This window comes from Pogoniulus pusillus, chromosome 6, assembly GCF_015220805.1.
Source record: "Pogoniulus pusillus isolate bPogPus1 chromosome 6, bPogPus1.pri, whole genome shotgun sequence".
NCBI classification, from domain to species: Eukaryota; Metazoa; Chordata; class Aves; order Piciformes; family Lybiidae; genus Pogoniulus; species Pogoniulus pusillus.
The window spans coordinates 42,646,263-42,668,557 of NC_087269.1; the positions used below are offsets into that span (position 1 = coordinate 42,646,263).

The following is a 22,295-nucleotide window of genomic DNA, read 5'->3' on the forward strand; positions in this document are numbered from 1 at the left end:
TAACTTTAAAGAAACTGTGTAACTTAGGACAAGTACATCCACCTTTTCTCTCCAGTTAACCTGTGGAATAAAGTTACTTCTTGGAATAAATTAATGTAAAATGGCTCAAGTTGCTAATACAGCACTTTTATAAGATTCACTCACCTTTTCCCACTAAGGGTCAGCCATCTTACTTCAAGATAAGAATCACTACTAACTGAAAGACTACCTTAACCTGAAAAGAGATCCTCCAGCAGGCAAGAGAAACTTTAAAATCACTCTAGAGAGAGTTACAAGGAAAAAAAAAAAAAAGAAAGAAAATGTTTACTTGTTTTGGTGACTTCATTAAACAAGCAGCTAATTGAGGACACTTTGATTCTGTGTTAAGCACCTTATCTAAAGTACAAGAAGCATAAACAAATGTCATGAGGCAAAACTAGGAGTCACAGTGCTATTTGCAGCGAGGTCAGCACATGTTTTTATACAGTACACATTCTAAGACTGCAGTATTCTGGTTATTAAAACAATGTACTATTTATAACTCAACAATTTGAAAGGTCTAGCTTCTAAGTCCATTGTAATGTTCAAAATTTCCAGCCCAGCTGGCTTTATTTTCAGTGCATAAACCCTACCTTACAGACTCAAAGAAAAATACGGCACAAAATACAGCTAAGCTTTTCTCATCAGAAACAAATCATCCTTATCCTGAAAACAAATTTAAACTAGTTGAATGAGAGTATAATACTGAAAATTAAGTAGCTGGTATTTTTTTCATTAATATCCCATGCAAGTGTTTATTACATTGATAAATACATTGCTTCTTTTTCTACAGCTGATTAACCGTATTAAAACTCATATTAATTTTCTTAGCATTCATATTTTATGAGCTGGGCAAAAAAATGTGTATTGCAACTCGCATTGCTCAAATGCTGTATCACATCTGGAAACAGGAGGAGACATTACAGCTATAAATGAGTACAACCTTAGTGTATGCAAGTCATATTCCCCATTAAAGCTAAACAGAGTGGTTGTGATACGACTGATTTGTAGTTACTCCTGCAAACTTCAACATACACAGAAACAGGGTAACTTCCAATGACCAGTAAATTCATGAAACTAATTGCAAAGAAAAATATGCAGGGGTATAGAAAAACCAAAGGAATGAGGTGGGTATGAAAGAGAAACAGTGGGGAGAAGAAGAATGAAAGTTCAAGACAGCAATGGAAGATATTTCTAGCTTTGCAAAATTACACAGAATTATTTATACATACTAAATTTTGTAAGTGCTGCTGAAGCTTTTATCTGTTTTTCTGGTTTAGATGATTTGGAGCTAACCAGGAAAAGCTCAGTTCATATGTGAGTTCAGTCAGATCCCTGATTTTGATTTCAAGATCTATAGATTACATTAGAAATATTTATTGAATTCCATCTGGTTTAGACGGAAATCATAAGGAAAAAAAACCCAACTCTTAGAAAGTTCAACCTTGTAATTCTCAAAACTACCAGACAACTAACAAACTGAAAACACTTGTGCTCTGTATGGGTATATATTTTAAATATTCCTATTTTGCTGAGACTTAAGCCATTACAGAACTGAAGAACTTGGCTTTTCCCATACCATAATGGACTGTCAAGCACATTGCGAGTGCAGCTGGCCACTGCACATGAAAGCTGAGGCAGGGCAGCATTCAACACTGTGGTGTGAAATTTCTTCAGCTGATTTAACTCCATGTTCCTTTCAAACTTGTACTTCTGGACACTAGAAGTCTTATTTCAATTATGTAAACAACTTACAGTCCGAGCCATTAACAACAAGGTGTGGGAAACTACTAACAGAAGTATTCATGGTCCTAATTCCAAATAAATTTCCTTCACTTCTGTCTTGTCTACATACTACTTGGTCTAATTCATTTTGTCTGTCTCTTCTTCAGTTAATTTGAGTGGATTACTTCCTTTTTATTTTCATTTTTTTTGACTGTCAAATAGCTAAGACCCTAAATTATTTCAGTTAATTCTGATGAGAACTTTGACACCATCAAATTTTACACTTCTCCATTACATGGTTATTATTTTCTATTTACATTTTGATTTTCCTTTCTATTTGAATGCAAATTTATCAAGAGACATGAAAGAATGACCATGGAGTAATACTATAGTACGATAGAACTTACTTGCTAATGCATTCATGGAGAAGTAGCTAATTAACACAGAAATAAAGAAGGATCACATTAATTCATACGAGAATTTGTAGATGACTAATACAATAAATACAACCACAGTGACTACACTATATGAACATGATCCAAACAGTGTTTGAAAATTCTGAACCCATGCTAAATTAAAATACCTCATGGTGATTGATTTTACCATTCAAGGATGAAAAGTTAGCACTAGTAAACAGCAAAGCTCATTTGTCGCTTGCATGCTGCAGTCGGCAATTCTGTGATTTAAGCTATCACAAGAATTGAGCACACAAGAACAATGCACGCACAGTAATGCACACTACTTGTTTCTTTCCCTCTCCTTTTCTGCTGCTCAAGCTTGCTCCCCAAATAACTGCTGGGCTGTTTAGTCAGAAGCAAATACTCATAGATACCCTGGGTAACTGGACTAAGCACTTTTCAGCACGGAGAGTTTAGTTCTGACCTGGGGACAAAGTGATGTTCATGGAGACTGGAAATGGGATCATGAGACGATTTTGTCAGTTAGTAGAAAAATAACTTTATTAAAAAGATCAGACAGAATAGGAGTAGAATTTGTGCATTTCTCCATGAGCCAATATCCCACAGCTCCTGCAAAAGAAAAGAACAGGAGTTACATGAACAAAATAATTTAGTGTCCTAGATAGCATACTGTCAATATTTCCACACTGCTTACCCTTCTCTTCTGCTTCCAGCAATTACTGGTAGGACACTGTCTCTACTCATTCTAGGTACAGAGGACACAAAAAGATTTAGTTCACTATCAGAAACATCAAATTTTCTATACAACCATAATACACATGACAAGCACACCACTGTCATAGAACATTTACTGTGATACTTACCTTCTGCTTTCTGAATCCTTGCATCATTTACTGAGTGAAACTTGACATCTACGTAACACCTCCAAGAAGGGAGAGGACAAAGTAATACTGATTCACCACAGCTGCACGAAGCATGGCACAGCTCGAGCCTCTGAAGTCTCTTTTCCTGTAGCAAGATAACTTCAGGACACAGTAAATCTTCTAATAATGCAGCCCAACCCCTCCTTTTCCCCCTGGCCCTAATCAGATGAATAATAGATTCCTAGAACACAAGGACATATCCATATTGTACTTACTACTTTGAAGCCTCCTCCTGGGTCTTCTCTCAACTGGAAATATGAAGTCGTACTGGCATCTTCTGGTAGCTGGCTTTACCATCACTTTTGACATGAAGATCTCACCTTTGTCCTTCTAGGCTTTTTTCAGTACAGTACAATATATACAAGTCACTATCCACAGATTTTTGCATCTGGTTAAACTGCGACTGAGCCCAAACAAGGCCAAGAGTAAAACCTCAACATTGCAAGTCACCTAATTGCATTAGCATTCCTTTGTGCTGTCAGTTTTAACAATTCCTCCAGCTCAATGAAGCATTTACCTAAATACCACATTCAAAACGCAAGTTAAGAGACTGACTGGATATAAGGTCACATTTAAATACACAGCTGCTCAGTGTTGGTGCCATCCAATTACCTGTATTTCGTGACAAAAAGTGTTTACCTCTGAGACACACCAGTCAGGCAGGAAGCTAGGACACATGGCTAATCCCAAACCAGAATGTTCACACAAATTGCATAGAGACATAATATGACAAAGCCCCTCTGTGCAGATGAGGCGCTGTATCCTCAGATGAAATTCAGCCGTGAAAGGTTTGCACCAGGCACTATGAGTTAGACAGAAACTCACCTGGAGCCATGTACACCATATCCAATTTTAAAGCACCACAAACTCTCTTTTCTAATCCACACATGACACTTCGACCTTAAAAGTACCAACTGAACAGCACATAAGGATACACAGTACACAAGCACAAGGAAATTGATGGACTCACAGTTACATGTAGTGTTACCAATGACATAACATCCCCTTCCACAGACAATACCCTGCCTAACCCAACCAGCACCTCCTCCCAATGCATCCCCCAGGAAAACAGAGAAACCCAAGCCAACTCTGACTTTCTGAACTTGTCAAAATGCTGTGTTATCTTTCCCCTCCCCCCCCAGCTTCTATAAGTTTCATTACGAATCATTAGTTGCCTCAGTTAGAGAAAGCAGAAGAAACCAGACACTCATAAAGGCCATCAAATTCAGTCACATATATTAACATTACTTTAGCTACACTGTTTGCAGCATTGTTATTTTGATAAAGTGTTACAGGCAATTAGCAGCACATGTAAGTTAACCACATGGTAAATGTTAGACTTGTCTTTTAAAATAATGCAGGTTAATCCAATCCAGCTCATTGTCAGTACAGGAAACACAGATAAAATGGGAAAATGACATGCTGAAAGGAGTACATAAGGTATTGGCTGAACCAAGGTGGCAGCTAGGTCATAAAACATCCCACTGAAGCAAACCCAAAGCACAGAGGTACATAAGGTATTGCTGAACTAAGGTGGCAGCTAGGTCATAAAACATCCCACTGAAGCAAACCCAAACCATATGCCTCAAAGTGAGCCAAGATGTCGCAAGGCAGCCGGGAACATGTCCACCAGATGCCAGCTGACTGCCATTTAAGAAATACATTTTTCTAAACAGGTACAACCACTGACAGAGCTTCCTCCAGCCCCTGAGGAACCTCTGCTTCATCCATTACTCTCATAGGACACAGAATCCATCTGTTTCTAGAAAAGTCTGGCACTCATACCTCTTTTCTCTAGAAGTGATAAATTACACTTCTTTCCAGCTAAAAGAATCCCATGGAAAGTGCTGAAGACCTAAAGCCAACTGATGCCTCAGGATACTACTGTTATTTTGCAGTACACTTAAAGAGGATAGGTACTTCACAAAGCCAACAGAAAGACAAGCTCTCAAGAGCAAAGTTTTTACTAAATTTCAAAAGGTAAAATAAGAAGAAGGTAATGAAAATTTGGAGGAGGATGAAGAACAAAGGGATTCAAGGGGAGGTGAAAATAATGTTAGTAAACATTACAAATATCAATGTTTAGCCCTGAATAGATCTTCAGGAAATTGTTGAATGCTTGCAGATTAAATATTTCAAACGCTTATAATTAACAACAAGACAATTATTACAGATATGCTTTGATAGTACTAGGAGATGATCATGATCAGAATCTCAATCAATAGATTTTGTGCAAACAAGTGCATGAAAACATTCAGTGTACCATATTACTGGAAACGGATCGACTTGCTTTATACTTTGTAAAAGGAATAGAGGGAAAACTAAACTTTCCTTTTTTGACATAAGCCATTTTGAACCCGTACATTCTTTGCTCATATAATTGACCATTTCTTGTCCTGTTGCAGTTAGCACAGGCTGCCCCAAGTGTTGCCAGGTGTTGTAGCAATTAAGAGCTGCTAAATGGTAACTAAAGCTAGGACCATCCATGAAAACACTCTTTTCTGTGATCTCTTTGCTGCTACAAGACATTGAGTACCACAGGGCAGCTCACTAGGTGCACATTTTGTGAGCTGTGCAGGAAGTAACAAACTTTACCGCTTTATTTCTTTGCAAACAGGAAAAAACACATTAAATTGTTGAAGTCTTGCTTCAACTGCCCAACAGCAAAACCAACTTTTTGAGTTTGGAAAAATCAAATTGCATCTGTCACAGTGCACGACACAAGGTTGCAGAGTCAATTTAGTTCACTTCGTCACGTGTCCCCAGAGTCTCAGCCATACATCCGTCTTATCGCGATGAGGAGGCACTGAGAATCAGCACAGTGAAAATAAATCATGCACCATCTCTGCCAATATTAACAACTGCTCAGAGTACAGAAAACTGAACACAGTTCACACTGCAGTCGTTGCAAGGAGACATACACATTTTACTAGGATTCTGTTCTTGAGTTACTTCATTGCTCTACTCAATTAAGTATTATTTAACGATTCACCACTTACAAGGGTATTTTATATCATTCACACTCCATTGACTTCAGTGAAGCTTCTTCTGATTGTTCCAGGAAAGATAACTAGTTATAAAGAAAAATATTCATTTCCTGTGTAAGGCCTAAGCACCAGCAAGTTAAAAGCAGTGACTAAATACAGCAACCACCGTATTATTTTTGTAATTCATGCATGTGGAGATTCAGGTAATCATATCATAATTGTTTACACCATTAAAATTGGTTTGACTGCTGCTAAGCAGCCTAAGGACGAGGATTATTACATGTAATGATTGTATTTAAGTCAAAATTGTAGCAACCTGCCTGCTGCACTTTCTTAGGGCATCTTATTTTGAAGTGTAGCTATTGTAAATTACTGTTACAGAAGAAAACACAAAGCTTCTGGATTAGGTGGTGTAGAAGAACTGCTGAAATAGTCAAGTTTCTTCATGTATTGTAGCAGGTTATTTGAATACCCATTCACCTTCATGTTTCGTTCATTAAAGCACCTTGATTCTACTCATGCTCAGTGTAAGAAATGAGTAAAATTGATGATGCCTTTTCTTGGACACTGAGTCTTTGCCCAAAACACTCCCAGGCTTTTGCATCTCCTGGTATCTGGCAGTTAAAGCAGTGATTTCACTATGCAGCTGAGACCACATGCACAAGGTCAGTCTCCACACCTCTGTTTTCAACTGCTACCTGTTGCACCAGAGTAACTTGATCAACCGTGTTGGCTGTCAGAGATATTTGACTTCATCATCACATTTTCCATTAGACAAAAATAAACCGTTCAGCTCTGAAGTGTGGTTAACCATTTGGGTAAAAAAAAATAAATCAAAACCAAAGAAACAAAAACCAAACAACAAACAAAACCACAATAAGCTGCAAATAGTCATATCCCCATGCTGTCTAATGCTAACAGACATCACTTCATTTTCTGATTGAGTAGCAGCTGTATCTTTCAAGAATCACATAAGCAGAACCAGCCAGCCTGCTTTCCACTGCCATGAAACTGTAAGTACAAGTAGGTTTCCAGTTTGTAGGCATACCATGGTAATATTTATTGATCTTTGTGTTGGAAATCTAATGAAATTGCATAAGTCCATCATCACTTATGAGACGCTCAGAACCATGCAGACGTGAACCAACCCCAACCATGTGCACTGCACTCCTGCCTGCGCTGCACATGATTCTCCCATGCAACATTGTGCTTTCTTTATGAGGAACAGGGAAGCACAGGTAAGGAGGAAACCAAGTCTGCATCCTCTTGCAAGGAATAAATAGCTTTTGTGTCACAAATTACTGAAAGATATTCTCTAGAGAGATGAGAAATTTAAATGTAGAAAGCCTGACAAAAATTACTATGATTGAAAATCTAAGGAATGAAGAGATGAAAATACCTTGCCCAAAGCCTTTCTGGGAGATCACATCAGAGACACTGAATCTAGCTCTCATGAGTATCAAACACAAAACAGTTGTGGTTTTTTTCTCTTTCCTTCTCTTTAAGATACTAAAAAGTGTGACTCATTTCCTTATCACCAGAGATTTCACAAACCTTTGATATTCTGATCACAATACTTAAATCTGCATTTTTAAGGACATAATATTCCTTGAACACATTACTTTTATTTAACTCAAGACAAGCCACATGTGCATACAGCAGAACAGTGCATTAACTGCTATATTTGCAACATTTCAAAACAGATATGCTAATTCAATATGCCTACCTCTATCTGTGCTATCCACACATAGAAACAAACACTGTAAACCTAAGCAAGCAACATTGGAAAGTACCAGGTATTTATCTTTGAGAACACACAATATGGAACATAAACCTAACAATATACAAAAGGGAAAGGGGATGTGAGAACGTAAGAATTATTTACACAACAAAGAACAAAGCAGCGGGTTGGTAAATCGAATGCCTAACTTGTTCAGCAAGTCCCACAAGTGAGAGACTAGGATCTGGTAGGAAATGGATTATAACAGGTAATCAAAAAGCAATGGGCACAGCCTCTAACTACTGAGCTCTGGAACTAGATGCAGTAAGAGTGTGCAGGGGAAGACAGTTTCACAAAAGGGTACACAAATTCTTGGGCAACAGATCCCAGGTCAGTAAAAGGACTGGGTAGACAAATACAGTCCAGTGATTCTTGAGAGTAGCAAAAAAGGCTACACTTGAAGACTTTTCTTAGTAAATAAACTAGGTGTGTTGTTAGTATGCATTTCATCTGTCCCCTGGGGCACCTCTACACAAAGATGAGATTTTTAGCTTTACCTACTGTGGGAAGAGTTCAACCTTCTCTGGGAACCCAGGCTTACAAGGTCTTCAAGCAAAATTCCTGGAATATGGTGATGGAAGTATATTTCTGAAGGCAACTGAGCCCAGATGCAACAAAGCCATTAGAAAGAATGTTCCCTTTTATTTTTCATAACTGCAAAATACTCTTGCCACTAATTGCAGTTACCTTCTACAGTATAGAAAGAAGCAAACTCATGGGAGAGGTTTTGCATGAGCGGCACTAATTTGATGCATACACTGTCATCTGTCTCTGTATACAAGGTACAGATTTAAACTTTCTTATGTGTATGGTAATGATTTCATCTGCTTACACTTCCAAAATCATTCTTTAAAAAGATTGGAGGAGGGTTTAAGTAGCACAAGCATTTTACTTCTGTATATGATTCTGAAATATGCTTCTATCTAGCCCACAAAAAATGAGCTTGAGTGTCATGCAAGATTGCTGCCATAATATTTTCAGTATCAAGATTTCATTAATTTCTGTACCATCAAGGTCTGGTTCAATATTAAGCAAGAAACTCAGACAGCTACTAATATGAGAAGACTACTCTGAGTCAAGACTTCAGGAGTTGGCTTTATTTTTTAAGTCTTAAAGAGACATCTTAAAACAAAACAAAACACTAACATGCTCAAAATAAAGTTAAAATAATTCATCTTTGCCTCCTGAGCAGCACTTTCCTGTTTCCTATAAAAAGGATCACTCTAAGAACCTTATTCTGCTCCTTTTGTCTACATAGAATCATAGAATCAACCAGATTGAAAGAGACCTCCAAGATCATCCAGTCCAACCTAGCACCCAGCCCTAGCCAGTCAACTAGACCATGGCACTAAGTGCCTCATCCAGGCTTTGCTTGAACACCTCCAGGGATGGTGACTCCATCACCTCCCTGGGCAGCCCATTCCAATGGCCATGTTTGTCCTTCAAATTGTATGCCTCTAGAATGCTGCTTACAGGTGAAGTTAAACAGTAAACAGGAGATAAATTCAGAGCATTCCAAGTAACAATCTCCCAGTTGTGCTTGTCCACTAAGCCTCTGAAAACACTTGTATTGATTTCACTGGTACTTTGAAATTTCATAAAAACACTAAACTCCTGGAGATGGCAGAATAGTTTGCCAGTGAGAACTCTTCTCTACAGAAGAGACCATTCTCTAGGTATGCCACACAAATCCAAAAGCAGTAGGAACAAAAATCCCTCAACCTGTTGGCGATCCTCTTGCTAACGCAGCCTGCAACACAGTTAATACTTAGCACATTATTTGTTTCATGGCAAATTATACTCGGCTTATCACCAATCTCCAATCATCACTTACAATCACTAGGCTATTTAACTTAAAAAAAAAGTAAAACTCAACATAGGGAAAAACTGAAAGTGGCTTTTAAAAAAATAATTTGATGTGAATTTGCAAGCTGTTTATAATAGTGTGTTTAGTCACGTTTAATGGTTTATGTAAGCTGTTTTCACAGAAAGAATGCACCAGTCCACTAACTCTGCTAGAGACAAACCTTTCCTTTAGGAAATCACCTATGCTCTCTGCAGATCACCAGCTGAGAGGTGAAGTAGTGACCTGTTAAGCCTATAATTCCATCAGGTTATGAATACATTACAGGGCAGCAAATGAGACAATAGAACACCACATCCTCCTTTGCAAAATTATACAAAACAATTATTCAGTCCTGCTTTAGGTTTCTCCTAGCCTGAAGTTTATTTACTTCACAGAACTACAGATATTTGCCCCTTTTCTTAAAAGCATTCCTTCGACTTGTCTGTTAAGGGATAAAGAAATGGCTTTTATTGAATCTAACTAAATTTAGCATTGTAACCAACCCAAAGTTCTGAAAAAGCATTAAAAATTAAAATTCTTATTTAGAATTTACTTTCCTTTACACAAATAAAAGGAAAATTTCCTTTATATGAAGGCATTAACTCTTTCCTAAAAGCTCACAAGTTATTATTCCTCAAATGTTTTGATATGGCCACATAATCTTTATACTGAGCTTCATTAAACACCATTAAAACACCAAACCATCATTATACAGTTTTTAAGACTCCGAGAAGTGGACCTGGGGATCATTAATTCTTAACATACTTTTAAAAGTAATTGGTAAACATAAAGAGTCCAATTCAAAATCTACTGATAGAGGTCATGGGAGTCTTTCAATTAACTTTCATGTGCTTTGTGATAAGGCACCAAGATAAATGTTAGCAAGTGAAAGGAAGAGAAATAAAAACTTACCCATGAATTCAATTCCTAAATGGTCTGCTATATATCCGAGAAAGCATGTAAAAAAAAGAAAACAACAACAAAAATAAGACAAAACAAACAAGAAAAAGAAAAAAAAGAGATTGAAATGTTAGAAAATAGTAAATATCACCTTTGTCATCACTGGTAGCATTCAATATTTATATGGCAGAGCTAGAGAACACAATGTGGGGGACTGGTCAAAAAGAAAAGCAGAACCTTGCCCTTTGAAGGGTAATCCTAAAACACAGAATCATAGAATCAAGCAGGTTGGAAGAGACCTCCAAGATCACCCAGTCCAACCTAGCACCCAGCCCTAGCCAGTCAACCAGACCATGGCACTAAGTGTCTCATCCAGGCTTTTCTTGAACACCTCCAAGGACAGCAACTCCACCACCTCTCTGGGCAGCCCATTCCAACGGCAAATCACTCTCTCTGTCAAGAACTTCCTCCTAACATCCAGCCCATAACCCTGTCACAGAAGGGAAATGCATTTGGGGAGGACACAAATGCCTTTACCCATTATATTTATACTTGGCTGAAGTGCCTAAAGCCGGTTACCTACAAGAACTTCATTTTCTCTTCCTCTGAATCTCAACATGCTAACTGCTATTGTTTGTAATACAAGGCTCAGCTTTCATTTTCTGTGACAGAAATCAACCCCAAAAAGAGATGAAAGGAAGGCTTTTACTGAGTTTTACAGCTCTCACTACAGCACTGTGGCCACGCTTGCACTTGATTGCATAACTGCTACCTGTTGTGTAACAGAGTATCTGACTTCGGGAAATAGTATCCATGTTCCTTTCTTAGGCATCTGACTGATAAGACGAAATAATTTCAAGACATTTAGAAATTAAGCAAAAATGTTAATGTTTTTAGAATATTAACTGAATTTACCTCATGGAGTTCAAAGCATTTCAGGAGCCTTTTTTCACATGACAAATTAGAACATGTTATGTCCCTAGCAGACAGATGAGTAAATGCCAAGGAGATTTACATTTAAATAAAACAGTGATTAAATATAAGTCAGTAAGAAGTATCTTTAGGCTGATGTGCAACTAAAGACTAACTCTTTATCCAACAAGGACAAGGCAACAGAAAAAATATTAACTGATTTCAGAATTGAAGCATGTAAGGAGTACTAGCTTCAAGTCCAAAGTGAAATTTTGGAAGGCCAGACATTCAGGAAGGCCAAAATTTTCTTCCATGCTAGACTTGGACAATTTTACTTTTCCTTGGGAGGTAATAATTTGCACTACAAAGAACAGAAAAGGATGATTTTCCCCTGAGAAAAATGCAATCTATCCCATTAAAATGTAATAAAAGCAAAATATTTTGATTTTGTTTTTTTTTTTCTTTTCAATTTTGAGTCCCATCTCCTTAATAAAGAACACGACTTCACCCAGGTTTCCAGAAGCACTGTGTGCAGAAGAAAGCAGATGGAAGAAGCAGGAATGTTAAAAAATAGAGTGAGACTGATGTGCTGTCTTGTGCTTGGAGTTGGGAGGTACTACTGGAAGACGCAATATAATCTTTAGAAGTCTATGTAGAACAGGTGTAAAGTCAACTCTCCTTTTCTAACTGGTCAAACTGGGCTACACACATTTTCCAAACTATTTCCATCTGCAGCCTGCAGTCTCTTTTTTGCATTCAGCAAAATGGCTAAATGCCATTTTCTTTAAAACTGCATAGAAAATGCACCTTTTCCTTTACAAGACTGAAAAAAAACCCATCATAGTTCATCTTTGAGTGGCCTATACACAAGTGAGAACCCAGGGTATCTGTGGCCTTCCTGGGAAAGATGTTCAAACTGTGAAAGCAATACTGCAGCTTGCCCTTTCCAGCACAGTAACTGCACTCTCATACATGTAAAAGTGGTCAGAAACCACTCTTCTGGAAAGACAAGTCCCCAGGGTTCTTGGGCCTGCTTTTTTTGTCCATGCTGGTGACACTGAAAGGAGTAATACACTGAACAGTTTACAACCATAATTATGCTGCCCTTTAATGATCAAGCATCATTAGAGTGGTTACTCTTCATTTGCACTGCTGTTCTGAAAACAAAACATTTTGCAAGCTCCGATTTTGGAGACTTTTCTTCTCTTAACAGCTGCAAGAAACTCTCCCAACCTGTCCATGTGAGAGACAGGCATAGGATAGAGAACTGCTTAGCAAGGACGACGCCAGGAAAGCAAGATTAATACAAAAGTGTAAGCTATTGACCCCTGACATGCCACAGTATAACAAATGATGTTATAATGCTATACATTCGTAATATATAAATTATAAATTGCCTGCAGAATAGTTCCTTAGACACAGTGAGCACAACACAAAGTAATTCACCATCAAGCAGCGCAGTTGCTTCAAGGACTCAGTTCAACACAAATGTGTATGAGAGCTATTAATGTGCTGAAGCGTGGGTGCTGCTCTACAAGATAGGGTCATTAAGCAAATAATGCAACTGCATTTTATTTTTGTTATTGTGATTTCTTCTTTCTTTCTGCTATTGTTATGTTCTTAAGAATGAATATACTGCTCAGAAAGGAAGATTATTCACTTTTATATTTTATTTTATGAATATTTCTGTATTTTGTTGTTGATGTGGGGAAAATACCCTGCCTTATGGTCTTTGCACTATGTGAATTTGTTGCTAGTATTAGAGCCATTTTAATTTATACTTTATGAATATATACACATCTGGGAGTACTTGATAACAAGCACAGGAGGAGATAAATTCACACTCTGTAATGAATTAATTTCTTAGTACTTCACGAAGGACATGCAGCATCATGTCTCAATTGTGATTTGTTGGGGCTTTTTTCTTGGTCATATTAACTGGAGATTTTTCCCCAGTTAAAGACTGGTTGCATTATCCCTGCTACATTATAAGCTATACTAGGAAAAGAAATATAACTCAACATGTAAATCTCACTAATTCAGAGAAGAAAAAATTTGGACATGAAAATACTCATTGTAGATCACAGACGACTCAATTTGTTCCACAGATAGGTTGAAGGAGATGAGAAGGAGACAACTTTTGGAAATCAGTGCAACAGCAAAGCATCAGAGCAACAGCAAAGTATTTCCCTCTGCAAAATAATTTTATCAGTTCAAATAAAGTTCCAATATTTGTTAAATTATCCTTGGTAGATTACTGTCTTGAACACAAAATGCAACAGGATAATATTCTACAAGCTATCTTGAGACAGCTCAAGTAATCTGAGCAGATTATCTGGCTGGAAGAAAGAGGTCCAAATGCTAAGTATTGGACCAAGCAAATTTGGTCAGAAATGAAGAAAACTCCATTCAAAAGGCAGGCAGATTAGGATATTTCCTAAAGATATAAACTTCTTGATTATGCTTGATTATGTTCAACGGCACACAGTTACCAGCCTATTTATGTATTCAATGAACCTAAAGGCACAGTTGGTTATACATACATATGTAAGTGTATTAATTTTTGGGGCCTCATTTTGCATGTGAGCACAGAGAATTACGGGACAATAGATTTCTCTATTCAGTAAGAATAGCTCCTGTTTTCTCTGATATCCACAAGAGGTTATCAGACTTAGCAAAATGGCAAAATTCTTTCAGAGGATGCTTTTTTTGTATGTGTGTTTTGTTGTTTTCTCTTTGGGTTTGGTGGGTTTTGTTTCTTTCATTAACAACAGGAAAAAGCACCAGCACACAGATATTTTCAAAATCTGGGACATTACAAAGAACAAAATAATATTTTTTTTAAAAAGAGATTCTGCTTATTTGTTTCTCTAATTACTCAAAAGTATGCTTCACAACATTTTTGGAGGCTTACATGAAAGAAACAGCTGGGTCAGTTCAGGGGCAACAGAGACATAAAATCAAGATAATTTACTGATATTTCTGAGCATCTTCACTGAATAATAGGGCAGAGATTTCCTTCTGTGGCATGTAAAAAGGGGATTAACTAAATCCTGAGAATGACTTTAAAAAGACAAATACTTGATGCCACCTTTTATCTTCTCTGGAAAAGAGAACTACCAAAAAAAATCTAGATATAAAACTTCCCTAGCAATAGTGTGACAGTTGGGGTGTTACCGGCCCCCCTCCCCTTTGGAAATCACCCAGACTAGACTCAGCCAGCTCTAGAAATTGAATGAAGCTTATTATTTACAGCTTAGCTCAATATCCAAGCAGATTTTTACAGTAGATACAGTTATAGACAGAAATATACAAGGTAAAAGGTAAGACAGAAACACAACAGCCCTCCCAGAAACCTGAGTCCCCAGGAGGGGCTCCCTACTGCCCTTCCACCTTCTCCCACCCCTCTATCTTATCCCAGACGTTGTCTTGTGCCCCAAGGAAGAATGGAGGGTTGGCCAGAGGGGTTAGGAAGCAAAGCGGATTAAACAGAGAGACAGAAGGTGAGGTTAGAGAGAAATGCAGCTCAAAGCCCAGGCTGTGCCAGAATGCCTTTTCTATGTTTATACTCTTGTTCTTATACCTCTCAGCAAGCCTACGAGTGAAGTAGACATCACCATTGTTTCCCTTTCACAGCCTGTGATCTAATCTAGTTCTTCTCACCTAAACATTCTAGCTAGCTTCAAACTAGCACAATCAGGCAGGCCATTCATTACTCATTAGCTGTTAAAATAATAACTCTACAGAATATACCAATAATTTGCCCCACATACATCAACACGCAGTGATGAAAATCATGCATAAGCACATCCTCTACAAAATATTTGAAATTATAAACCATGATTACAGAAATGACAGATTAAAAAGAAAAATCCTCAAAAAGCAAGGCCATAAATCTGTGGAAACTGCAGTCTAATATTTTCACAGTATAAACAACGAGAAATCATTTACAGTCTCATTTTGTATCGACCGGGTTAAATTTACTTTAAAATGAATTCACACAAACATTGAAGACAACATCTAGCAAAATAAATACTAAAATAAATATTGAAGACAACATCTAGAGGTTAATTGCTTTATGTTTTGGGGTTTTTTTAAAAGGAGAAAAAAAATCTAGATTTGCCATAACTATTTGTATGGCTATGAAGAGGCTATAGTACAGCCTCAGGACAGAATCTCCCTGCCTGCTATCAGGCAAACAAACACTTGAAAAACACCCAGCAAAGCCTGTAGATAAATAATATATAGTGGTGAAAAATTGACAAAACGAAAGATTTCCCAATTGGCTAATGAAAGCTTGTGGTTGTGGTTCATATCACCACAACTGAACGATTGTTTCTGACTTCTGAAAACAAGTAATAGCAGTGCTCCCACCTTCACAGGTTCAACAAGTTGGAAATTTCAACTGCTTACCTCATCTGCAGCATGCAAGCTCATAGGATTAAGCTTGCCTCTTCTCTGTAATTTTTAAGACCTTAAATTATCTCTACAGCTCACAGACTTTGAGGCACTATGCTGGATTTTCATGGAAAAAAAAATTAGTTTCATCAAACAAAATAAGCAATCTTTACTGATATCCCCAATACTGCAAACAGTACAGATTTTAACTCTTGGTTACTTTTTTTTAGAACAGCTATAACTTCAGCAAAGTTTAATTTAAAGTCAATGAATAGCCATTACATTTACTATATAAAGTTTGTGTTTAAGAGTTTCACCAGATTCAACATAAAGTGTGTGATCCTCAGCTAAATGCAGCACTGCTTTATATTTTTCTCAGTAGCCCATCGTTTTCATCAATGAGCGAGGAGAGCAGGTAAATGTTAGATGCTGCTGCTGTATGCAGATATATTTTTGCTGGTTTACTTAATATTCACGAACCAAGAGAGATGCTCAACACATATAAGGACTTCAATTAATCCCAGAATACCAGCACACGAACACTGAAGTCTACTCAGAACACTTTGTCTCTGGTCAGATGACTTGAAGGTGCTTTCTTATTTTATTTGCTAAGAAAGTAATTCTGTTTCCATGAAAATTATTAACTACGTGAAATGAAAATGAATGCCAGTAGAGAGACTCATAGCTCAAGGTGACAAGGTTGTTTATGAAGTTTCCTCTAAATACATGTTGAAAATGATAAACCCAACGTGAGCAATCTGAGACCAGCTTCCACCCCCGCAATGAGACTGCAGTAAACATCGCACATCATATTCTGATTACTTGATTACTGATACGAGCGTAAACTGCTATAATCAATGATTCTAATAGATATTCCTTGGAAAAATCAAGATAAATAGACAGATATATATATTCTATATATTCTATATTCTGCAGTTCTGGCAGATCAGTGAAACCCTGTATTAGCATCACAATTGCAAAAAGGTAACTTTCATTATTTGTTCCTATTAATTACTGAGGTCTATCATCATCTCCTGTCAATTTCTTCTTTTAAAAGATGGCTTTAAAATTTGTTCCATACATCAGACACCTTTTATAGTGCTATCAAGAAGTCCAGCCTCACATAGCAGGACCTCTGACTGTGCTAAGGATTACATAAAGACAAAGCACTGACACAGCTATTCGACCTACTTTTACAACTGAACTTTTTTTTCCTGGGCTTCTGCAGCAACTTTGACAATGTCTACACTTATCCCACAGTCACAATCGCATAGTTGGTGATTACAGCACTGTCACAAGCAAGGAACTGTCAGCAGAATTAAGCTATGGAGTTAATACATTCCTCTATCCTCTGTGTCACTAACACAACAGTTCCTGCAGAGCTGAGACTTGCACTGAATAAAATCCCAGGCCCATCTCTCATCCTTCTTCCAGCTTTGTATAGTGGCATGATGTTCCCTCTGCAGAGGGGCTCACCTTTATTTGTAGAAATGTTGGTGACTGGATTTGAAGCTGAGCTTACATGTTTTAAGTAACACTGAATTTCAGTAGGAATTGGCATGGTTATTCATGCAGAGTCCTATGAAAAAGCCAACCTTTATTTACACCGGAGAGACTAGTCCTTTCCCAGCTATGTTGTGACTGAGTCTCATAAAGCCAGATGGAAGAAGAATCATATCTTTGGTCAAGACCTAGAAAAAACTACAAACCATACCCCACGTGAATATCCACTACTTTCCAAAACACATGATCTAAAGAGTTTTTAGAACCATGTATGAATTAGATTATCTTGTCACAGTATCACAGTATCATCAGGGTTGGAAGAGACCTCACAGATCATCAAGTCCAACCCTTTACCACAGAGCTCAAGGCCAGACCATGGCACCAAGTGCCACGTCCAATCCTGCCTTGAACAGCTCCAGGGACGGTGACTCCACCACCTCCCCGGGCAGCCCATTCCAGTGTCCAATGACTCTCTCAGGGAAGAACTTTCTCCTCACCTCCAGCCTAAATCTCCCCTGGCGCAGCCTGAGGCTGTGTCCTCTTGTTCTGGTGCTGGCCACCTGAGAGAAGAGAGCAAACTCCTCCTGGCCACAACCACCCCTCAGGTAGTTGTAGACAGCAATAAGGTCTCCCCTGAGCCTCCTCTTCTCCAGGCTAAACAATCCCAGCTCCCTCAGCCTCTCCTCGTAGGGCTGTGCTCAAGGCCTCTCCCCAGCCTCGTCGCCCTTCTCTGGACACGCTCAAGCATCTCAATGTCCCTCCTAAACTGGGCGGCCCAGAACTGAACACAGTACTCAAGGTGTGGTCTAACCAGTGCAGAGTACAGGGGCAGAATGACCTCCCTGCTCCTGCTGACCACACCATTGCTGATGCAGGCCAGGATGCCACTGGCTCTCTTGGCCACCTGGGCACACTGCTGGCTCATGTTCAGGTGGGTATCAATCAGTACCCCCAGATCCCTCTCTGTCTGGCTGCTCTGCAGCCACTCCGACCCCAGCCTGTATCTCTGCATGGGGTTGTTGTGGCCAAAGTGCAGCACCCTGCACTTGGAGCTATTGAACCCCATCCCCTTGGACTCTGCCCAATTGGACTATGCCCTATTGTCATAGGAATGAAAGATTTTGCTTGACTGCTCTGTTCTGTGGGAGAAAGAAACTTACAAAAATATAACAGCACTTTAACAGACAAAATAAATTTGTCTATTAAAGTAAAATAAGTCTACAAGTTTTTTAGAAATTACCAAATGGGTTATTTGATAACATGGGTCTGCAAAATATAAACAGCCTCACAGAAACATTCAGGGATTTGCTAATAGCTCACTCGTCTTATAAACATATGACATTTCATAAACATTTCTCATGCTAAATGTTACTTTGCTCCTTCCACAGATCATTAAGCTGTCCTTCACATGTCTACTGCAGGAAAGCATTCCAGATACAGCTGTGTTTACTGCTCTCTAAAGGCGGAGAAAAAATTGTAAGCTTTTGTCAATTTCTTAAAACCTAATTACTTTACTCAACTTCAGGACAAGGAATGTACAGCTTTTTAGGGGAAAAAAAAAATAAAAACTGTATTTCATAATGAACCAAGTGATTTTGTCTTATTGCAGTCAAAAAAAATCCAACAACAGCAGTAGCAGCAGAGTACAGGTGTTTACATCAAGATTTTTACAATATTGAGGGCAAGTTTTAATGGCTGTGAATTATACATCTCTAATGACAACAAAGTTGTCATATTTATAACCATACTTAGCTGCTTAGATAACTGGCCTGAGTTTTGCACAAAAGATCTTCAGGACACCTAAATATGTGCATTTCTCAGACCTTTTTAGAAAGATGTTGGTTTTTATCTGCTTGGATTTGTCAAACTACGTTTCTTTAGGCATCCAATTTTGACAACTGTAACGATTAGTTGCTGTACACAGAAGACTTACATTGTTCCATTTTAAATAGCATAGAATGTAGCAAGAGAAATATTTGCACTTACTCTGTGCATGTGTCTTGTACATCACATCATTTAAGTATCTGTATAATGCAGCAGCATTTCTGAGCATTGTTTCCAGTAGTCCTGTGTTTCAGGCTCAGAGGATGATAAAACAGCATAAGCTTTAATTAACATTTTCTCAATGTTTGTGGCATTTTCTGTCTCACAGGCTCACTGGTCTCCTGTGCAAGGGTACTCCTGTGTATTAGGAGTCTCTCAACCCACCTTCCAGAACGAACAAAATTTTATTAATGCCAAGATCTTACTGAGAACCTTTTCTTTACAAGACTAAGCATGGAAATGTAAAGATACTCAGATTCTGCTGCAGAGAAGCAGACCACAAGTACATGGTGCTTAGAAAGGTTTTATTTAAAAGAGGTTATTCTCAGCTGTGTAGGTCTCTTTTCCTCATAGGGCCATACACTTAAAAACTGTAGAGAACTTTATCAGCATTTGTTCAACATCTTTTATGATTCAGTAGGTGAAATACAAAAAAGCTTCCATTAGTGTGCAATTCCCATGTATCTCCAAAAAAAGATAGTAAGTACAGCAAGGAAATTACTCCAAATCTAGGCACATCTCTCCTTTATTTTCAATATTAACTCAGGCTCCATTCACTCAATAACTTAACCAATAGTGGTTGTTTATCTTAAAATGCTGCTGCATGTTTTTTGGCTGTCACTGTGTGCAGATCATGCACATGTACAACACTGCTTGCACTGCATTTATGCAGTATGTGGTATTACACATTACATGGACCAAAGTTCTGGTAAATACGGCTTGCTAGAGAAACTAATGGATTTAATTTTTGGCTTCTCTTTGTTACCTGGAAAGTCCTATCAAAAAGCCTTTATGATTCCACCAAAACATCTGAGCAATTACATCTTATTTCATGTTGGTTGATACACATAGAGACTTGAGGTGATTGTTTTACTATATACTGTTTCCAGATTCAGGGAAAGGCTCTTTGAAGGGCAGGAACACTACAGTACTCCAATCTGAACACTCTCTCAAGAAATCTACCAGATGCCTTCCCCAGATCCTATCCTGTGAAGCTGATGAACTGTATGAACAGTCATAATAGAAATACACTGACAACTGCCATCCTTTTCATGGTATTAAACCACAAACAACAGAGAGGAGCATAAAAGCTCAGTTTTTCTCTTAGTTAAAACCCCTTCTTGACATCTGGGAGTAATTTATTCAAGCAAATAAATACTAAACCAGGTATGGAAAAGCATGATTTGGACAACAGCCCTGCAGTATAGGGAACACAGTGTCTGAATGGCAAGATTTTTGATATAAAACAGTGAGATAAGTTATTTGTTGAGATGTGAAAATTATGTTATCAAGGCACCAAGGTAAAGTGTCTCTTACCTGGAACTACAGCAGTTTAAGTGGCGCCATTTCATTAGAATTGTGAGTGTTGGTGCACATGCCCTGACAACACCAGAAGAACTTGTGTTCATGAATTCACAGACAGTATAATAAATAATTCCCCATAGGACACAGTCAGATGCAATGCATGAAAATGAATCATGACTTTTTTTCCATGCCAAAGCTGTCTTGTTCATGGAAAGCTTATGGAAATATATCCTGCTTAGAAGCCATGAGGTAATAATATAAACAAACAAGTAGTGGTAGAAATGGATGGTAAAAAAATGACCATCATCTCTCCTTCACAGTGTTTGACCATGTTGTGGAATTTTGACTACATGACATAAATTTGTAACTTCCAACAATCTGAAAAATTATTTAATGCTTTTGTGTCTGAATGCTGTAGGATTTGAAATTCTTTACTGCTATAAATATAAACCAACATTAACTACTTTGAATCACAGAACTGCTCAGGTTGGAAGGCACCTTAGAGATCATCTACTCCAACCTCCATGTCATGGGCAGGGACACCTCTCAACTAGACTTAGCTGCTCAGGGACTCATCCAACTTGGCCTTAACACCCCCAGGGAGGAGGCGTTCAAATCCTACCCGGGTAACATATTCCAGAGTCTCACCACTGAAGAACTTCCTAAGATCCAGTATAAACCTACTTGCCCTCAGCTTAAATCCATCACCCCTTATCCTATTGTTACACACCCTTATTAAAGTCCCTCTACAGCCTTCCCATCCTATCCCTTCAGCTATCAGAAGGCAGCTGTAAGATCTCCCTGGATTCTTCTCTTCTCTGTACCGAACAACTCCAGTTCCCTCAGCCTGTCCTCGAAGCAGAGGTACTCCAGTCTTTGGGTCATCTTTGTGCCTCACCTCTGGATTCACTCCAACAGCTCTGTGTTCTTATAATTGAGACACCAGAACTGGATGCAGTATTAAAGGTGGGGTCCCACAAGGGCAGAGTAAAGGGGAAGAATCACATAGTAAAGGTGGTCTAAAAATGTTAATGCTTGGGGTGCATAAGACGACATAAGATTTGAAGCAGATATTTGGCTCTGATAAAAAGAACTATTTATTTATCAGTAGCAATAAAAAATAGCCCATTGGAGTAAAAACATATGAAGCACACACAACCCAGAATCACCTATAGCAAGAGCACAAAATTAAAGCTGCTGTTCAGTCTCTTTTGTATATGGTCACATACTACAATTAATTGTAATGAATATAATGTGAGAATAGTGTCAAAAGGTGCTATATGTAGTGACCATTATATAAATATACATCTATATTATAGATCTGTATAACCTAATACTCTGTCAGAGCAGTTCAAGTAGATTAATTCTTTGTGCATGGATTGATGTAAACCAAAACAGTCAAAATGGTACCTGTACACTGACACCTGAGGCACTGGTGGTTTACACCTGGCCTTCAAGCCCAACTTGCAAATCACTGCAGCACCCCACACCAAGCAGCATATGAAAAACAAACAAACAAACAAACAAAACAGTACA

General features: G+C 38.2%; 1 protein-coding gene across 2 annotated transcripts in view; it reads right to left on the reverse strand.

Annotated features, from left to right (window-relative positions):
• NRG3 (neuregulin 3) overlaps nucleotides 1-22,295 on the reverse strand; it is a 393,773-nt gene that overhangs the window by 58,142 nt on the left and 313,336 nt on the right. The window contains exon 4 of one of the 2 annotated variants that reach the window (XM_064145391.1): nucleotides 10,611-10,634. In XM_064145391.1, coding sequence (XP_064001461.1) covers nucleotides 10,611-10,634 — 24 coding nt within the window. Of the gene's footprint in view, nucleotides 1-10,610; nucleotides 10,638-22,295 lie in introns of both variants that reach the window. The other variant, XM_064145390.1, reaches the window with a different exon arrangement.